The following is a 19613-nucleotide window of genomic DNA, read 5'->3' as shown; positions in this document are numbered from 1 at the left end:
CAGATCGGGAGATGTCCAGGACATGGTTGGCTTTGATGAACTTGAGAGTTGGAAATTGATGGCCTTCTCGATGACCTTGGCTGGGAAGGGGAGCAGGGAGATGGGTCTGAAGTTCTTGAGGTCTGTTGGGTCGTCGGATGGCTTCTTCAGCAGGAGGTTGATCTTGGCGTGTTTCCAGTTGTCTGGGATCTCGATGGAGCAGTTGATGGTGTGGCGTAGCTCAGAGCGGGCATGTGGAGGCTCTGTGGATGATGCGGTACGGGCAGGGGTCGAGGGGGCTCCAGAATGGATGATCTTCATGGTCTAAAGAGCGTTATCCATGGTGATCAGAGTCCAGTTGAGCAGGATCTGTTGGGGGGAGGGGGGTGTCGTCGTTGGGTGCATTAGTGGGAGGTTCTTAGGTGTCGAAGGTGTCCTAGATCTGCTTGATCTTGTGGTGGAAGAGGTGCAGAGTTTGTTGCAGAGCTCTTGGGAGGGTGGGATGTCTGTGGTCTCGCTGTTGGGTCTGGCAAACTCCTTGACGATGGAGCAGCGTTCTTTGCTGTTGTGTGCGTTGATTCTGGTTTGGAGGGCCGTATTCTTTGTAGTTTTGAGGAGGAGGTGGTGTGGGGTGACAACAGCTTTGACGGCTGCTTGGGCTTCCTCGTTTTGTTGTTCCTCCATCTCTTCTCGAGCTGTCTATAGGTAGGTCTGGACTCCAGAAGTGTGGGAGTGAACCAGCTAGCTTTCTTGGCGAGTTGATTTTTTGAGGGGCGCCAGAGTGTTGGAGCAGTGGGAGATCCATCGGTGGAGGTTATGTGCTGAGGTTTTGGCATCTGTGGATGTCAGCGGTGGAGCTGTGTAGAGGGAAGTGACCTTGTTCCAACTTCTATGGGGGTGGCTGTGGGTGAGGTAGTGTACGGTGGGTTTGCTGAAAGCAAAATCTATGCAGTGGTGATCAGTCCAGCGGAGTTTAGAGGTGTGGCTGAAAGTGATATTTTCGCTGGCGGAGAAGACGGGGGTCGAGCGGGTGTCCTGCTGATTGGGTTGGAGAGGAGACTACCTGCTTGAGTCCTACACTGGCGAGGTTCTCTAGAAGGGATGTTATGTTCTAGTCATTGGGGTTGTCCAGGTGAAAATTGATGTGACCAAGTAGGATGCAATTGGTGGATGCGAGATCCTGGGGTGAGATGAAGTCGATGGTAGAGTGGGAGAAGGGCGGGTGGGGCCAGGAGGTGTGTAGACAAGGGTGCCACGGAGGGTGGTGTTGTGGTTGGTCTGGAACTGGAGATGCTGGTCATTGGCTTGTCTGAGTGAGGGGTCAGGGGGAGGGTGTTTATGTTAACAGTGATGCCTCCTCCTGGTTCGTTGGTGCAGTCCTTGCAAGGGATCTTGTATCTGACTAGGATGGCGGTGGCAATGAAAGGGCTAAGATGGGGTGAATCCAGGTTTCCATGAGGAAGGCGATGTCAGGAGAGATGGTGTTGAGGAGGTCCCAGATTTCTGAGGCATGTTTGTGGAGGGACAGAGTGCTGATAAAGAGGCAGCTGAAATGGTCGGGTTTTAGCGTGGGTCAACCCAGCCAAGGGAGGTGCTGGAGTTTGAAAGTGGGTGAGGTTGTGGTGGCAGAGGCGGCAAGAGAAGTGGCCATGGCTGTCGTTCTGCATTGTGAGGCAACAGGCAGGGTTGCGTCCGGGGTTGAAGGCGTGGAGGGAGAAGGTGTCATGACATGGCGGGTCCGCGGACCAGGGTCTGCTTTGCTGGGCCCAGTCCAGGTGCGGATGGGCGCATTCAGGCTTGTCTTTGGAGCTCCAGCTCTGTGCCCACTGCACGCGGCCATGCATTGGTCACCATTAAGTAGTGTGCAGGGGACTGGACACGTGAGGAACAGGAAAGTGGCACTCTAGGGGACAGGGCCTCAGGTGATCGCAGCGACAGAGGCAAAGTGGCAAAAGGTAAAAGAGGTGAAAGGACAGAAGAGATTTAGAGAAAGGCAGAAGAGAGAGACAAAGGGCAGTGCAGCAGCAGAGCAGAGATGCTCTACCACTAGATCACCAGGGATGAGGTGCAGGCGGAAGCCTGTGGGTGGTGTAGGGCCACAAACCTTTGACCAGAGAGTCTGATGGCCAGCAGCAAGGAGCTCGGGGCAGTAGCTACTAGGCAGAGTGTAGGGAAGGGAGCAGTACAATGATAAGTTCAAAAGGAACAAAAAGGAAAATTTTACTCACCCTTTAATCATCTGTTTATGACATGTAGTGCTGTAGATTCACATGCTGCTCATACTTCCACAATCTAGTGTTGGGCTCGGACATGTTCAAGTTTTTTTTTTTTCCAAAGTCAGTCTTTTCTGACCTAACTATAACTACAGAGGCACTATCACCACCTGTTTAGTACACAATTCTTGTTACTGTATGTAATCCAAGTATATTTTTTATAACTACTGTTCAGTGCTCCATGGCCTCTCAGCTAACCCACACACTAAAGTAAGTTAAAATGTGATAAACATGATAAGAGGAATCATAACTATGCAAACGTAATTATTACGTTGTCACAATGGACTGGGGAATATCAATGAAAAGCAAAGTACATGGCGGTCCACTTTAGTAAATGATGCAACAAAAGAAAATCTAGAATCTGACTACTTACTTTAAAAAGTGCCTGCACCACCCTTCCGAGGTATTTCTTCAAGGCCATTTCATTGGCTTTTGTTGCATTGACTCGAATTAGGTTTGGGTTGTTTTCATCCCTTTCTCCATTTATGATTCTGTCGATCTGCATTTCAATCAACTTTTCGCAAAGATGGAAAAAATAGGTTATGAACTATGAAATGCACATAGCTATGTTCAGATCTTTCTACCTACAAGTGTTGTAAGGACTAAACTACAACAAACAATGCTCAAAATGTCAAACATCTAACATTAACCGCATATAAAAGTATGGTAACACCACAAAGCTTCCCCTATATTACAACAAATGCCTCAAGCAGTCATTTACAGCATTTTGGCCCTCATTAAGAGTGCCCTTGACCTACACTAGCAAAGGCCACACCTCGGAAGAAATGTGGATTTTCGAGAGTGGAGAGAGAAATGGTGGGGATACCAAACTTTAAGGACTACTGGATAGTAAACAGGGATGTCTTATTGGACTTACCAGGGTAGACCGGTTTATCAGTGATGGAAACTCGGTCTGTTCATCTTGCATTGTTAAAAGAAATGGTTAGGGTTACTTGACCCAGTGAAATAAACAGGCCACACATAGTGTGGAACTTAAGTTTGTAGAGATTGATTTATAAAGGTACACTTACACAGCATGGTAAAACCAGAAATTCTAGCTTCACTGTAACTTTGAGGCTGTTAGCTGAAACAATAACACCTAACAGTAAGATGGAGGACCTTTGAAGATCTACTCTAGGTTTTGCAATGCAGGAATACTGGCTATGCAAACGCAGACCCATTGGCTTTGCCAATGCCTTTTGATGATGCTGTTCCACTTTGGCAAAAAGAAAAAGCATTTGCAATCCAACTGATCTCACATTTGCAAGAGTTTGAGTTATTGGCATTGTAAATGACAATGCCTTTTATTTATGTGTTTTGAAAAAACCTGCAAGTTGTTCGTGAACAAGCACTTGGTACTTATAGTAGTTGTTCATGAGAAGCAAGGTTGGCAGTAACTGCACCTCTTTTACTGTCAGCCTTGCTTCTCCTGAGCAAGGACTATAAGTACAAAGTGTGTGCTTAAGCACCCGCTTGCAGTTTTCAAAACAAAAATAAAAAAGGCATTGTTATTTACGATGTCAATAGCTAAAACTCACGCAAACGCGAGACCTATTCCATTGCAAATGTTTGTTTTAATATAGCTCTTTATACTGTAATAATGCCAGTAATTAGGGGCATAACGGGGTTAAAATAGACCTAAGGAAAATTGCTTTCATAAAAAGTTATATTTTTTTTTCTACACAAGCAGCTGGGAAATAGTATTGACATGTGTGATTGGTTTTGTGCTCTTTTTGCTCATATAGATTTATGGGGTAAATGAATCCCCAAATTTTGTTCTAGACGTCATATAGGTAAAATGGTTGAGTAAGCGTTTGTGGTGGTCTTTTCTTCTTTATTTGAAGACATGTGCAGGGACAAGAACTGCCAATGTGTTTTGCCCAGGGGCCAGTGGGCCAGGGATTTCTCAAGGCTGATTAGGAGAATGAAATGATAAAAATAGACGAAAACGACATGTCATAGGGTAGTGATCGAAGAGAAAGGAATCAAAAGGTAAGTCAGACACAGGTGAAGAGAGGGGAGAAAGAACAGAGAATATTCGGAAAGAAATGGTTAGTGAAAAAGAGGGAGAGAGGTTTGAGGAATTATGAGTGACAGCCAAAAGAACATTGTGTGTGATAATATGATTAAAATGAGAAAAGGATGAAATGCGTACACAATATTTAGGTCGTGTCAAAAATGAGTCACAAGTGAGCAATCAAATAAACACATTAGTGAAAATGAAAAACGAATAAGCTAAAGCGGCTCGCACAGGCTCATTTAAGTACAAGAGGATGACGAAAACTAGCGAGCAGTGACTGGCCTGCGTGAGCCACTTTAGCTCATTCAGACAGCAGAGCATACCCATTTTGCAGAAGACGTTCCTTCTACTACTTCGGACTAATAATAGTAAGTGCTCGGACCATCTCCCATTTTCCATTTCTTCACGGCGCATCCCCCATGTTGTGGGGCTTTGCATATGTATCATGCAGATTTTTTTTCCCGCTTAGGTCACTTTTACTTTTAATTGTACCACCGTCGCTCCTAGCTAAAATAAGCTCACAAGGTCACACTCACTTTGATTTTAACCTATGCGGTCCGTTTATTACCTTACGCCTACAACCTATACCATCTTTGTTCTCTGCATGTTATCTGACCTTATAGGGCTCATACTTTCCAATTTTCTCTTTGACATATCCTATTGGTGTTTGGCTGTCTTTGCGATCCTTTCTCGCCTTTTTCCCTGACACACTGATCTCTAAACTTCACAGATTGTAATACAACCAACTAACAGATTATTCTAGTAAGTTGAATTCAACAATGCCGTTTAAAAAGAACATATTTTCTATTTGTCATTATGGTTCTGTACTTCCTTCACTATGCCCGCACATATTTCGCATTTTGTGGGCAATGACCATTAGAAAGAGGTTCTTCATGTTGAATTATTTTATGTAAGGTACCACGCATGCTCACTTGTACCATACACGCATACGCAAAATATGTCACTTTGCAACCTTGATGTACGCATATTTTCCCTGTTCCCATGTACCTACTTGAGTATAATTTTTGTGTAATTGGTTACCTTCTTGTGACAAAACTGGACATGACTTAAATGTGATTTTGTTTACTTGTGACAAAATTGAACATGACTTTAATGTGGTTTTGTTTCTCTGTATTTATGTACCCACTAGAGGGCCTTTTCCGTTTTTCCGTTTTTCATTTTCACTAATGTGTGTATTGAATTGCTCACTTGTGTCTCCTTTTTGAGATGACCTAAATATTTTCGTCTGCATTTTATCTTTTTCTCCTTTTAATCATATTTTCACACACAATATGTTCTTTTGGGTGTCACTCATAATTCCTCAAACCTCTCTCCCTCTTTTTCACTAACCATTTCTTTCTGTACATTCCCTGTTCTCTCTCCCCTCTCTTCACCTGTGTTTGACTTACCTTTTGACTCCTTTCTCTACGTTTACTACCCTATGACATGTCATTTTCTTTTATCATTTCATTCTCCTAATCAGCCTTGAGAAAGCCCTGGCCTGTTGGCCCCTGGGTGAAACACGTGTCGGCTGTTCTTTGTCCCTGCACAAGTTGAGTTGAGTTGAGTTGAAAAAGTAGTTGTAAAGCGCGACTATCACTCCATGAGGAGTATCCTGGCGCTGGATTGGCGGTGAGCATGAGCCCTATATGAAATTAAATCAAAGCTAGACAGAATTCATCAAAGGCACTGAAAACCCAGGTCTTCAAAGCCTCCCTTAAAACAGATTCAGTATTGCATACCCTAAGATGGGAAGGGAGCAGATTCCTAGCTTTGGCACCCAGATAAGCCACAGCCTTACCTCCTTTCAATTTGTATCTAACATTGGGGAGTTTAAGCAAATTTGCTGAGGAAGACCTGAGAGGTCTTATTGTAGTGTATGGGACAAAACGTGCCATCAGGTATTTGGGTCCCACCTTAAGCTTAGCTCTAAAGGTGATCAAGAGAATCTTAAAAAGGATTCTCTTATGCACCGGAAGCCAATGCAGACTATTCAAGGCAGCAGAGGCTGAAGATCGTCTTGGAAGTTTAAGCACTAGCCGTGCTGCTGCATGCTGCACGGCCTGCAATTTCTTTAAGATGGCTTTATTAACTCCTACCAGGAGACCATTACAATAATCTAGGCACGAAAGTATCAAGGCCACAGCCACTGATTTCCTTGCTGCCAAAGGGAGGAATTAGATTTTTTTAAAAAAAGATTTAATCAGTCTGAAGCAGGTTCCTGCCACTGCCTTAGCATGGGGTAGAAAGGAAAGTGAGGTATCAAATTGAACCCCCAAGTTCCTGACAACTTCTACCACATCTGGCGGAGGGGTAACACCTTCAGGCCACCATTTAGAAGGCTGAAAGATGACATTTTTCCCTATCTGGAGAATTTTGGTTTTGTCCGTGTTACATTTTAACTGATTATTCCTCATCCACCAAAGAACAGCAGTCAAACAACTTTTAAAATTAGACTCAGCATCAACGGAACCATTATCTATTGAGAGGATCATCTGGGTGTCATCTGCATATGAGGTGACCTCTATCCCAAAAGATCCAATCAAAGAGATAAGTGGGGTCATATATATATTGAATAATAAGGAACTTAAAGACCCTTGAGGGACCCCTGCCGTAAGGTTGCGTTCGATAGAGAGGAATGTACCTAAAGTAACTGCTTGTCTCCGGTTAGAAAGGAACAACTTAATCCATCCCAATACGTACCGGAAATGCCGCTGCATTCGAGACGCTTCAAGAGGAGATCGTGGGAAATGGTGTCGAATTCGGCCGACAAGTCTAAAAGAATCAGGACCGCTTTCTTACCTTTATCGGCAATCATTTTAAGAATATCAGATATTTCCATGAGACCCGATTCAGTAGAGTGTTTTGGGCGAAATCCAGATTGTTGTGGATGGAGGATTTGTTGCTCTTCAATAAACTTAGTTGGTTCCTTATGGACAAATTTCTCAATTATTTTTCATAACAGGGGAAGGAGAGAAATCGGACGAAGGTTTGACAGTACCAGCGGGTCAATATTTTGTTTCTTTTTTTATGGTTTTACCAGCGCGAGCTTCCATTCGTCTGGTACAATGCCTGTCCTTAGAGAGGAGTTAACTATATGATTTATAGTAGGATTCACTGTCTCTAGAATGTTATGAAGAATCATTGGGGGGCAGGCATCCAATGGTGAGCCTGATTTACAACTTATAATTGCCGCACGAGTCAGCTCCAATGGGACTGATTCAAAGGTACAAATAGAGACAGAGCTTTCCACCAAAAGAGGATCAGGAGATGTTTCCTGATTATAAATAGGGGAGTCCGGAAAATCTCTTTGAATTTTTTGAATTTTTTCCTAAAAAAATAGTGAAATACTATCTAACAATTTCTGCGAGGCTGGAAGTTCCTTCTGTTCCGCTTTGGGATTTGTATATGACTTCACTATTGAAAAGATGGTTTTCTGATCATCCTTAGCTGAAATTATTTTATTAGTAAAATATTCTTTTTTTGCCAGTTTAATCTGTTGTTTTTAAACACTATTTTTTGTTCATCATTATAGGACTTTCTCCATTGTCGCTCATACTGTTTGCAAAGCAAGTGTGCTTGGGCCACCAAGGGCGTGAACCAAGGGGCTTTTAAAATTTTTGGTGTTTTAGGCTTATTCCGCTTCTCCTGGGGGGAAAGTATATTACATACTTAGGATATCCAGGACTGAAATAGACATGAATCTAATTCTGTGTTTCCTGTCAAAGCAGGCATGTGGGCCTGCGCCAAGGTCGCTAGATTAGGATTACCGACAATATGTGCCCAGTTGGAATTCGTTAGGGGGCTTCTCCAGATAAGACTTCTGGGGCACCCTGAGCATAAGAGGGACGAAGAAATGGTCAGACCATACCTGGGGAGAAGGGGTATCAGCCGATAAACGGGCCAAATTAGAACAAACCCCATCTAAGGTGTGCCCCGCCAGGTGTGTTGGTCCCCTCACTAGTTGTTGTAACAAGAACAGATCTAAAATTTGGAGAAAATTATCTGTACCTGGATCAGGACTAGCTTCTAAATGAAGGTTAAAATCGCCTAAGAGTGTGAAATTTGCATATTTGATTAAAAGATAACTCAAAGAGTCAGCAAGTGACTCTATAAAAGCAGAAATTTTGCCTGGTGGTAGGTAGATAAGAGCTCCTGAAAAACACGATGTGGCACCATTGAGGGAGAGGCAAAATCCAAGACTCAAAATAGGTGCAGGAAAATGTGTCTCGTAAAATAATGGCCAGCCCCCCCCCTCTGCCTACCATTCGATCTTTCCTGTATATCGAGTAGCCGGGTGGGACAGAGTCAACAACATCCTGGCTGCTCCAGTCTTTTAACCATGTTTCAGTGATGAACAACAAATCTAGTTGGTGATCTGAAATAAGATCTCTAACATCTTGACTATGTTTACACATAGATCTGGCATTGATCAGGCCTCCTTTAAGCTGACCATGGCCACTAGTTCAAACAGGACTAGATTTATTAATATTTTTGACAATAGACATCTCAAAGGGAAGATTAATCCTGCACTTATAGCAGGAGCAAGCCCCAAAGATTGATTCCGGTGGGATGAGACATTTACAATTATCCCTATTATTGAAAGTTCTCAAAGTCTCCGAGGTATATATTGTTTTTACTGCTTTTAGCGCTGAAAGGGCAGCATTTCCCACTCTTGTCACGGCCTTGGTGTGGACGGGCTCAGACGGGCTTGCCTTTGGCGCGCCCGCTGCGCGCATCCGCTGCGCGTCTGACCCAGCATGAGCTTAAATAGCTGGCCGGGCGCGAAAAACTCCAATCCCCGCCCTCTCGGAAAATGAAAGAAACTAAGAGGCCGACAGGCTGACGAAAGGAGGTGTGTCCGCTTCCCTCCAATCGAACGGCAGCAAGGCCGGCGTTGGACCGGGGAAGCGGAGACAAGCAAAAAAGGACACAGAAAAAACAATCCCTGAAAATGATGTGCAAAAAAGCAAATATCCCCTCAATTACAATGCGAACAGTAAAATAGTGAGAAAAACGGAAGTGCCAGGTCTACTAAGAACATTAAAAGCAAGTTTTTTTTCCCCACAGGTAAGATATTTGAAATAAGAGCATAGTTAAAAGTCAAGGTGAGGGCTCTTCTCACCGCACGTACCGCTGCGCGTCCGACCCAGCATCAGCTTAAATTGCTGGCCGGGCGCGTAAAACTCCAATCCCCGCCCTCTCTGGAAATGAAAGAAACTAAGAGGCCGATATGCTGGAGAAAGGGGGGGTGTCCGCTTCCCTCCAATCGAACGGCAGCAAGGCCAGCGTTGGACCGGGGAAGCGGTGACAAGCAAAAAAGAAGGACACAGAAAAAACAATCCCTGAAAATGAAGTGCAAAAAAGCAAATATCCCCTCAATTACAATGCGAACAGTAAAATATTGAGAAAAACGGAAGTGCCAGGTCTACTAAGAACATTAAAAGCGAGTTTTTTTTCCCCACAGGTAAAATATTTGAAATAAGAGCAAAGTTAAAAGTCAAGGTGAGGGCTCTTCTCACCACACGTACCATCTTCAAATATAGAAGAAAAGACAACCGCAAACGCGTACGCAACTTTTTTACATATATGACGTCTAGAACAAAATTTGGGGATTCATTCACTCTATAAATCTATATGAATAAAAAGAGCACAAAACCAATCACACAAGTCCATACTTACTTTGGAACAGGTGGTATCTCGGTGAAACCACCATTTTGGTTTGTGCCATAGCCCAATTGTGTCCTGACAAATTGTGTGTGAACCCTGGTAACACCCAACTGCTGGGAAATAGGCCTTAAGAAAAGTGTGCCTCTGCTAATTGTCACCTTATTCAATGGCTAATTTCTTTTTCAAAAAGTGACATCATCCAGCCAAAAAGCACGCCTAATATCTGAGACACTAATCTCCAGAGCAAGCTCTAATTTTTGCTTTGGTTTTATTGTAATGTAAAACTGAATGCAAAATACTCTAGAACAGGCCAAATGAATGCATGCAGTACGAGCACATGTTCGAGAGGAAGAGATGGTGCAGTGGGTGGAAATAGTTTAGACTTGTGTTCTATTGTTGGAAGAACTTCGAGAAGAGGAATGCAGCAGTGAACTTTTCTGCAGGGGAATGTAAAATTACAACCAGCTGATATTTTCCAAATCACGCTTTTCATTCAAGTTGGAGATGCAGCGCCAGGAAGCCTTGTCTAAACATAAGGTACAGTAGACACAGGTTTGCGGTTGTTTAAAGAACAGTACCTCCGCGTACAGTGCCCCTGCAGCGCCAGAGCTACAGCTACATGCACTTAGTGAATGCCCCAGAAATAGTATGAAGTAAACAATAAAAGTCACTACAAAGTTCAGTATTGCAATGGCACAGAAATATAGAAGCCCCTACAGCGCCGCAGCTACAGCTATCCGCGCTTAGTAAACATGCCCAAAATATCATTAATGAAACTGTCAAAATCAGTAGAAAGTACCATTCGGACATATCAAGGAAATGTAGAAAGACATGAGCACATACCAACTCACACTTCAAAAATAAATGTTTTGTCCCCGTCCTAGTTTTCCTTTTGAAAGGTCAACAGCATGTGTGTGCATGTCGCCGCCATCTTCCTACCACGCCTGACCCTTCATTTCTCATAACGATAATAAATGTACAAACGCTGGCGTGCCCTGGTAGCTGTGACTTGAGTGATAAACTACAGTCGGTGTCAGGACAACAGCCATATAACAGATCAGTGAGCGCAGCTGTAGGAATGTCAATAGGCCACGGAAATGATCGTCACGACCTCCTGTCCTGGCTAGGGATCTCCGGCACCCTCTTAGTCCGTGCTGGCATTGCCAGTGAAGCAGAGCCGAAACCCTGGTAACGGGGAAACCATAACCCACACCGATATCCTCCCTTCAGCAGACCAGTCGTCAACCTAACTTATTCACACACGCATTCATTGGTGGGGCCCATAACACCAACACTCACACACTTACCATTCACCCAGTATGCACACAGTTGGAAGGATGAGCGGTTCAAGCGCTCAACATGTCGGGGAAACACCTTATAACCTATAGGGAAAGAAAGTTAATTTACAAAATATACATCATAAACTTCTGCCTACAGATCCTTAATCCTGAACATCAAGGCACTCCCTCCACGTGGTCAATGGACCAAATAGTTGGATTGGTTGACGGTGATTTAGAACCAGCTAAAACACATTCAAGATTGTAATCTTACCTTTCTCAATAAACCACAAACTCATTTCAAGTTAATCAATATCTGTTTATCTAGATTTCTGGAAAAGTTATTTATATCAATTTTCAAATATAGTGCAGAACATCATATTTACCTAATCTGGCTAATCGGAGTCTTCTAAGTCATTGATTCATATCGCAGTTAGTTGTCGAAGTTCCGATTTCTCTGCTCAGCACGCTACAGTCTCAATAGAACGGCATAGACCAGAGACGTGCAAGCATCTGTCAGTGCCCATAGAATTAGGAAAGTTCGCAGTCATCAGCAATTGGGCATCATCGAGATCGTCTAGGATTCAGGGAAACGCAGCAGTCATCCTAAGTTGCATAAAGTCACCGTCGTCGTCGTTGTCATCGACAGCGTAGCATAGTATCGGGAAAAGCATCTCAAAAAAGCATCTACCTCCTCTCTATTCTACCGCGCATTTTTATAATGAAGTCAAAGCAAAAAGATACATTTTGTAATTCCAATACGGTCGTGATTGGCTGGTTAGGATCGTTCGATAGAGTAATTTTTTAATATTGGTGCAGTTCAAGGGGTGATGTCACAGGTTCAGTCCATACTGGTTTTATGGATGTTCATTGTCTTGTCACTTGGATGTCTTCCCACCGTGGCCTTGCCTTAGTACAGTAGGTTACGGGTCATGCAGAGGCTGCAGTCATCTTTGTTGCGTATGCTCTGTTCGCTCTGTGCCTCGTGGGACAGTGGCCACTTCGTTGTGTCACGTCGGCGGCCATTTTGAGAATTAGGCCCAAACGCCAACTTAAGCGAAACAAACACAAAAGAGTAATTAATGCATAGAAATAATACATCTAATGTTAACCCCTCACTAATCCCTCTGTGTGCTTGTATAGCAACATTTTAAAGCATTTATATTCACCCTTTTACGGTGTCTTCTTGGGCAACATTACAAAGACATCACAAAGCAACATATATCATACAATATTCTATTCAATTTATATACTACTGTTAGTATGTGTACGGATTTTAGTCATAAGGTTATTTAGCCATGCAATATGCAATCCCACGTGTAATTTAGTAATGTTGGTTTAATATTCATGCAAAACTCATTTAATAATATTATAATTAATAGATTATTGAATTAGTATTTTTATACTAAAATGGGGGAGGTATACAAAATTTTGTACTACCCGCTCCATCAATCCCCCCTTTGGTGATTTTGTCACCACACAATAAAATTTTGTATGAATTTCTCAAGAAAGTGATATTAATTCTTTTGTTAATTTACATCTCTGTTTCCCCAGTTTCTTCTCGTCTAGCTGTTTTATACATGCTTTCTTTCATCTCTTCTAATTCTATTTCTTCAAATTCACTTGTTTGTCTCTTATCCTGTCTTCTTTTCACATGTTCACCTTTTAGCTTTTTCTGTATTTTCTTCCTTTTATGACACATACAAACTAATCTTAGAATTAATACTATAAAAATCACACAGGTTAATGGAAATAAGATTCTACCTATAAAGGTACTACCTAAGTTTATCAGGAAATTTTTAATAGAAGAAAGTTTCTTCCCAATTTTCTCCCAAACACTTTCAACCTCCAGTGGTGTAATTTCCTCATGCAATTCAGTTATACTTTTAATGTAAATTTTCAGATCTTTACTTTCGTCTGGAATGTAAGTACAACAATGTTGAACTTTCAGCATTCCACAGACTCCACCCTCTTTTGCCAATAATATATCATCGGCAAGTCAATTTTGCATTACCATGGCACGCATGGCAACCATTTCTGTATTCATCAACAAAATCCTCCAGCGGTGCTTGTTGACAAGCCATCCACTACTGTTGATAGTTTTCTAATTTTTTGTGCATTCAGAGATATTCCCACTGCTGGTATCAATGCCCCTAATATGTCTCCTACAATTTCTGACCAAGATTCTCTCTTTCTACGTGCTAAATGACTACCTAAATTATGTACACCATCTTCTCCTCTTCCCATGTGGAATATCTTTGGTAAGACCAGACCTACATAACATGTGTCATACAAATGGTCTGGCAAACAATAGTATGCCTTATTCCCGCAGATAAAATATAACCGATGAAAAACTGGATCATTTCCTCCTTTAAATCATCCACCCATGATTCGATATGTATCATTGCACTCACTATTATCTACAAAACAATTACCATACGCAGTTTGATTCCTTCTAATACACAACTTCCCTTTCTGGGGCCAATCTAAAGCCATAGTTGGACTAGCTTCTCCCTTCAAGTGTTTTTCCATTTCAACATCCCAGACTGTTTTCTCCTCCGTTCCCTCAGATACTTTCTTTTGCCTTTTCAATCTCCTTTCTTCAACCATATCCAAAAACATATTTTCTTCTTTCTTTAAAATAATCATATGTATTCTAATGTTGGTTCCTTTGTTTCTAAGAAAAAATCACCTAACACCTTTGCAGGCTTTACTTTATTCAACTTGTTAATTGCAGGAACTTGTGAAAATATGTTATCTACATCTGAAAAATAATATTCTAATTTACCTGTTTTATAAAACAAACTAGCTATCACACTACATGTTATTCCATAAGTTACGGGGAGGTGATGGTAAGTCACTCCCTCCAATACAGATGGAGGTAACTGCATGCACACATAGCATTCTCTCACGTCCATTGTCTTTACATATTAAACACATTGTTAGAGAATTCATTTATAGACCTGTCTTTATGCAGATATTTTCTATCTATTTAGTTGGATATACTTTCTGAATCTTCTCTATATTAGTCTTATTATCACTATGTCCTTCTATTGTGTCTATATTAGTCTTAAATGAAATCATCAATGCTAATACACTCCTCAAAAGCATTAGTAATCCAGTACAACAACAACACATTTTAAACCACCTTCTAAGGAACGTACATTTAGCTTTACTACTTCCTGTGTTTGCCATTTTCGTAAAATGATCAGTGTCTTTTAACTTAGCCTCTTCTACTTCACAACTAGTTTTATCTAATCCAAGGCTCTAAGCACCTACTTGGTTCTACCAGTTTTGTCTTTTTTTGTATTCTATTTTCTTTCCATTAGCAGCACTTTTGTCTTTTTCAGTTTGGCATTTGATCGTCTTTCACTTTTCTCTCATAATCTTGATACAGAACTTCCTGAACATCCGTCTCTTCTCCAATATCGGACAAGATAACTCTCAGGATTTTCGATTCTTTGTCTTCCTCAACCACTTCTGGTACAGTCACCTCTGGGTTTCCTTGGCTATCCGCCTCTTCTTTTATTTCAGGCAGGGCCACGTATGTCCATTCTGGCTACTTATTCTTCTGGTTGGGTTTTCTTGTTCTTTTGTTTTCCTCTGTTGTAACTATTGACTAATTTTTCGACTTTTCTTGGCTTGACACTTCTTTCACCTGTTCTGCTCTTGATGAATTCACTCATGTCAATCAATATCATAATCTCTTTATCTTGTTAGGCCAGATTTAATTTCTTGCTGGTCTTTTCGGTTTATTTCCTTCATCATTCTTTTCAGCTCTCCATGCTCTTTTTCTTAGGACTCGTCCTTCTGGTACTTCCCCATCACTTTCTTCAGTTTCTGTTTCAACTTGCTCTTTACTTTCAGTTATTCCTTTTTCTACCACTTCTTTTATTTCCCCTGCTTCTGTCCCTCCTCGTGTTTCTTGCACAATATCTTCCTGCTGACTATCTGTCCCTTCCTCTAACTGGATGTTAGAATTCCCTACAACTCCTCGGGGGTCTACCGCAAGAATCTTTCCCTCTCTTTCTGTATCTTGCACCTGTTCATCTACTTTTGTTATTTCAGGTGGAATTTCTCTCAGTTTCTCATCAATAATTTCTTTATCAATAATTTCTCTGATTGTCCCTTCACTGCTTCTTTCTTTCTTTTCTTTTGTTTATATTCAGGCTCCCTTGAGCCGGTGGGGCTGACGAGCCCATGGCTACGCACCTGCGCGCCTTGAGTGGTACTTTACCTAATAATATTTTTTGGCAGCCTACGCAGCAACCCTACACACATACCTACTCCCTGCTGACGAGAGGCAACTACCTCGAAACACATGTCCAGGGATGGCTAACGTGACACTCATTTTCATTTTAAACTTTTGGCATAGGCGTACCCGCCGACGCTACTTCATGGACCACAATTCTTTGGGGTAACACGCTGGTAGGACTAGCAGAGTGCGGCCAATCAGATTTTTGTTTATATTCAGGCTCCCTTGAGCCAGTGGGGCTGACGAGCCCATGGCTACGCACCTGCGCGCCTTGAGTGGTACTTTACCTGATAATATTTTTTGGCAGCCTACGCAGCAACCCTACACACATACCTACTCCCTGCTGACGAGAGGCAACTACCTCGAAACACGAGTCCAGGGATGGCTAACGCGACACTCATTTTCATTTTAAACTTTTGGCATAGGCGTACCCGCCGACGCTACTTCATGGACCACAATTCTTTGGGGTAACACGCTGGTAGGACTAGCAGAGTGCAGCCAATCGGATTTTTGTTTATATTCAGGCTCCCTTGAGCCGGTGGGGCTGACGAGCCCATGGCTACGCATCTGCGCGCCTTGAGTGGTACTTTACCTGATAATATTTTTTGGCAGCCTACGCAGCAACCCTACACACATACCTACTCCCTGCTGACGAGAAGCAACTACCTCGAAACACGTGTCCAGGGATGGCTAACCCGACACTCATTTTCATTTTAAACTTTTGGCATAGGCGTAGCCGCCGACGCTACTTCATGGACCACAATTCTTTGGGGTAACACGCTGGTAGGACTAGCAGAGTGCGGCCAATCGGATTTTTGTTTATATTCAGGCTCCCTTGAGCCGGTGGGGCTGACGAGCCCATGGCTACGCACCTGCGCGCCTTGAGTGGTACTTTACCTGATAATATTTTTTGGCAGCCTACGCAGCAACCCTACACACATACCTACTCCCTGCTGACGAGAGGCAACTACCTCGAAACACGTGTCCAGGGATGGCTAACGCGACACTCATTTTCATTTTAAACTTTTGGCATAGGCGTACCCGCCGACGCTACTTCATGGACCACAATTCTTTGGGGTAACACGATGGTAAGACTAGCAGAGTGCGGCCAATCGGATTATTGTTTATATTCAGGCTCCCTTGAGCCGGTGGGGCTGACGAGCCCATGGCTACGCACCTGCGCGCCTTGAGTGGTACTTTACCTGATAATATTTTTTGGCAGCCTACGCAGCAACCCTACACACATACCTACTCCCTGCTGACGAGAGGCAACTACCTCGAAACACGTGTCCAGGGATGGCTAACGCGACACTCATTTTCATTTTAAACTTTTGGCATAGGCGTACCCGCCGACGCTACTTCATGGACCACAATTCTTTGGGGTAACACGCTGGTAGGACTAGCAGAGTGCGGCCAATCGGATTTTTGTTTATATTCAGGCTCCCTTGAGCCGGTGGGGCTGACGAGCCCATGGCTATGCACCTGCGCGCCTTGAGTGGTACTTTACCTGATAATATTTTTTGGCAGCCTACGCAGCAACCCTACACGCATACCTACACCCTGCTGACGAGAGGCAACTACCTCGAAACACGTGTCCAGGGATGGCTAACGCGACACTCATTTTCATTTTAAACTTTTGGCATAGGCGTACCCGCCGACGCTACTTCATGGACCACAATTCTTTGGGGTAACACGCTGGTAGGACTAGCAGAGTGCGGCCAATCGGATTTTTGTTTATATTCAGGCTCCCTTGAGCCGGTGGGGCTGACGAGCCCATGGCTACGCACCTGCGCGCCTTGAGTGGTACTTTACCTGATAATATTTTTTGGCAGCCTACGCAGCAACCCTACACACATACCTACTCCCTGCTGACGAGAGGCAACTACCTCGAAACACGTGTCCAGGGATGGCTAACGCGACACTCATTTTCATTTTAAACTTTTGGCATAGGCGTACCCGCCGACGCTACTTCATGGACCACAATTCTTTGGGGTAACACGCTGGTAGGACTAGCAGAGTGTGGCCAATCGGATTTTTGTTTCTTTTCCCAAGCATACTGGTATTTCTTCAGTCTCTGAATCTGAGCTGGTATCAGAAATCTGTAATCGTATTCTCTGGGGCAATGATCAAGCTTGGCTCTAACTCCCCCCTTTCAGGATTTTCTCTAGTTATCACTTCTTCAGCATCTGATTCAGAGCTACTTTCTGACTCATCATAATATTCTCGTTCTTGGCTATCCAATGGATTTGGGGTTCTCAATGTATGACTGGCATGGATCCGATTCTTGATCCCAGCACACTTTACAGCTGTCGTTGTAGTCAAAATCATGGTTTTCCCCAACGTGGGACCAGACAGTTCTTTCTTCTGTGTACTTTAATTCTCACCCAGTCTCCTGGGCTCAGATCATGAGCTTGCTTCGTTTCAAGGGTGATGGCATCCGCTCCAATCTGATGAAACACAGAATGAACTGCGTCAGCCAGCCGCTTACAGTAATCCAACACCAGTCATCAGATATAGGCAACAGCTTGTTGACTGGTATGAATACATGGCGCATTGCTCTTCCCATGATAATTTCATGGGGACTCAAGCCTGTAGTTCTATCTGGAATTGATCTAATAGTCATGAGTACAAGAGGCAAGACATCAGGCCATTTCAACCCTGTGGCCAAACACATCTTTCCCAAACAGTTTTTTATAGTACCATTCATTTGTTCCACCACACCAGAAGCCTCTGGGCGATCGGCACAATGTAGTTTTTGTTGTACATTCAATGCTTCACAAATCAATTTTATTTTTGTTAAATAATTTTTATTGAAATTAAAGAACACAGGAATACAAATATACTTAGTCCAGTTCGGTATAAATATAATTATACAAGTAGATATAAATAGTAACTGTAAAGCAGGTGATGTATAGAGGAAAGGTTACAAAGTATTACAACTCTTATATTAATGTTCTGAAACAATGCGTACCAAAAAAAATAAAACAAATTATAATAAAAATGGGTAGAGCCTTATATTGGCATATAAAGAACCTGTGTAAAAAACCAGAGTGAACATAATAAATAGGAGGATAATGTAAAAAAATGTTTTGAAAAAAGAATAAAAGAAAGGGAAAAGAAAAAGAGAAACAGAGAAGGAAGAAAGAGAAAAGAAAAAGAGAGAGAAAAAGAAAAGAAAGAAAGAGGAGAGAATACAAAACTATTGAGGGAGAAAAGAATGATAAAGATTTAAGATTACGATGATAGAAAAGTAGTAAAAGGTAGCCATAATAGATCAGATTTAATTTGTAAGTGGATAGAAGTGTGGGGTACAGAAGCAATTCTGTGTTCATCACATATTACATTCCACCACAGCAAAAAGGATAATTTAGAGTTGTCTTTCCAACAAGTTAGTATAACCTTAAAGGCCATAGCAAGGAATAAATCAAATAAAATTGATTTTGAAGACATTTTATCAAAGTCAGGTGACAAGGTACCTAAAAATACATTGTGAATATTAAATTGGAGCTTATAAGAAAAAATCAATATACATTTTGACCATACAGCTTTCCAAAAAGTATGTACCTTAGGACAATAAAACAGTAAATGTATTAAAGAGCCTTCAGCAGTAAGACACGACCAACACAATGATGTGACAGAATGGTTGAACTTATGTAGGAGAAGGGGAGTAATAACAACTCTATTATAAATAAAATATAAGGATTGTGTGATATTTGCAGCTTTGGATGTCTTGAAGAATTTCTGCCAAAACGTATCCCATTGAGAAACAGACAAAATCTGAGACAGATCCTGTTCCCATTCTTGCTCAATATTTGATTTATTTTGTGTGTTAACAGGAGTAGATAAAGTTTTATAGATACAAGAGCCACTAGGAATAGTATCAGAAGATATAAGGGAGTGTCAGGAGTAAAAGAAATAGGAATTGGTTGAGAGAGGAAATTCTCTATACATCCCTATAGTATTGGGGCTAAAGTGTTATACTGCTGAAGACAGGAATCAGGTAAGTGAAAAGTCTCTTGCAACTGACGGAAAGATAAAACCACATTATTAACAATCATTTGAGTGACATAAAAAAGACCCTTTTCTTTCCACTGTTTGTAATAGAATGATTTGTAACGAAATTTGATATATTTATTAAA

The 19613-nt window shown here is 42.2% G+C and overlaps 1 protein-coding gene across 3 annotated transcripts in view; it reads right to left on the bottom strand.

Annotated features, from left to right (window-relative positions):
* Positions 1–19613, bottom strand: part of LOC146806221 (glycolipid transfer protein-like) — a 613768-nt gene that overhangs the window by 100360 nt on the left and 493795 nt on the right. For all 3 annotated transcript variants that reach the window (XR_014967984.1, XR_014967983.1, XM_085623480.1), the window contains one exon: positions 2626–2766. Coding sequence is in view for 1 of the 3 variants with exons in the window: in XM_085623480.1 (XP_085479606.1) it covers positions 2626–2766 (141 nt within the window). In the remaining 2 variants the exon portion in view is untranslated. The remainder of the gene's footprint in view (positions 1–2625; positions 2767–19613) is intronic.

The sequence above is a fragment of the Triturus cristatus genome, chromosome 8 (genome assembly GCF_964204655.1).
Source record: "Triturus cristatus chromosome 8, aTriCri1.1, whole genome shotgun sequence".
NCBI lineage: Eukaryota > Metazoa > Chordata > Amphibia > Caudata > Salamandridae > Triturus > Triturus cristatus.
The sequence above is the reverse complement of the archived record's forward strand: the minus strand, read 5'-3'. Positions and strand labels throughout refer to the sequence as shown.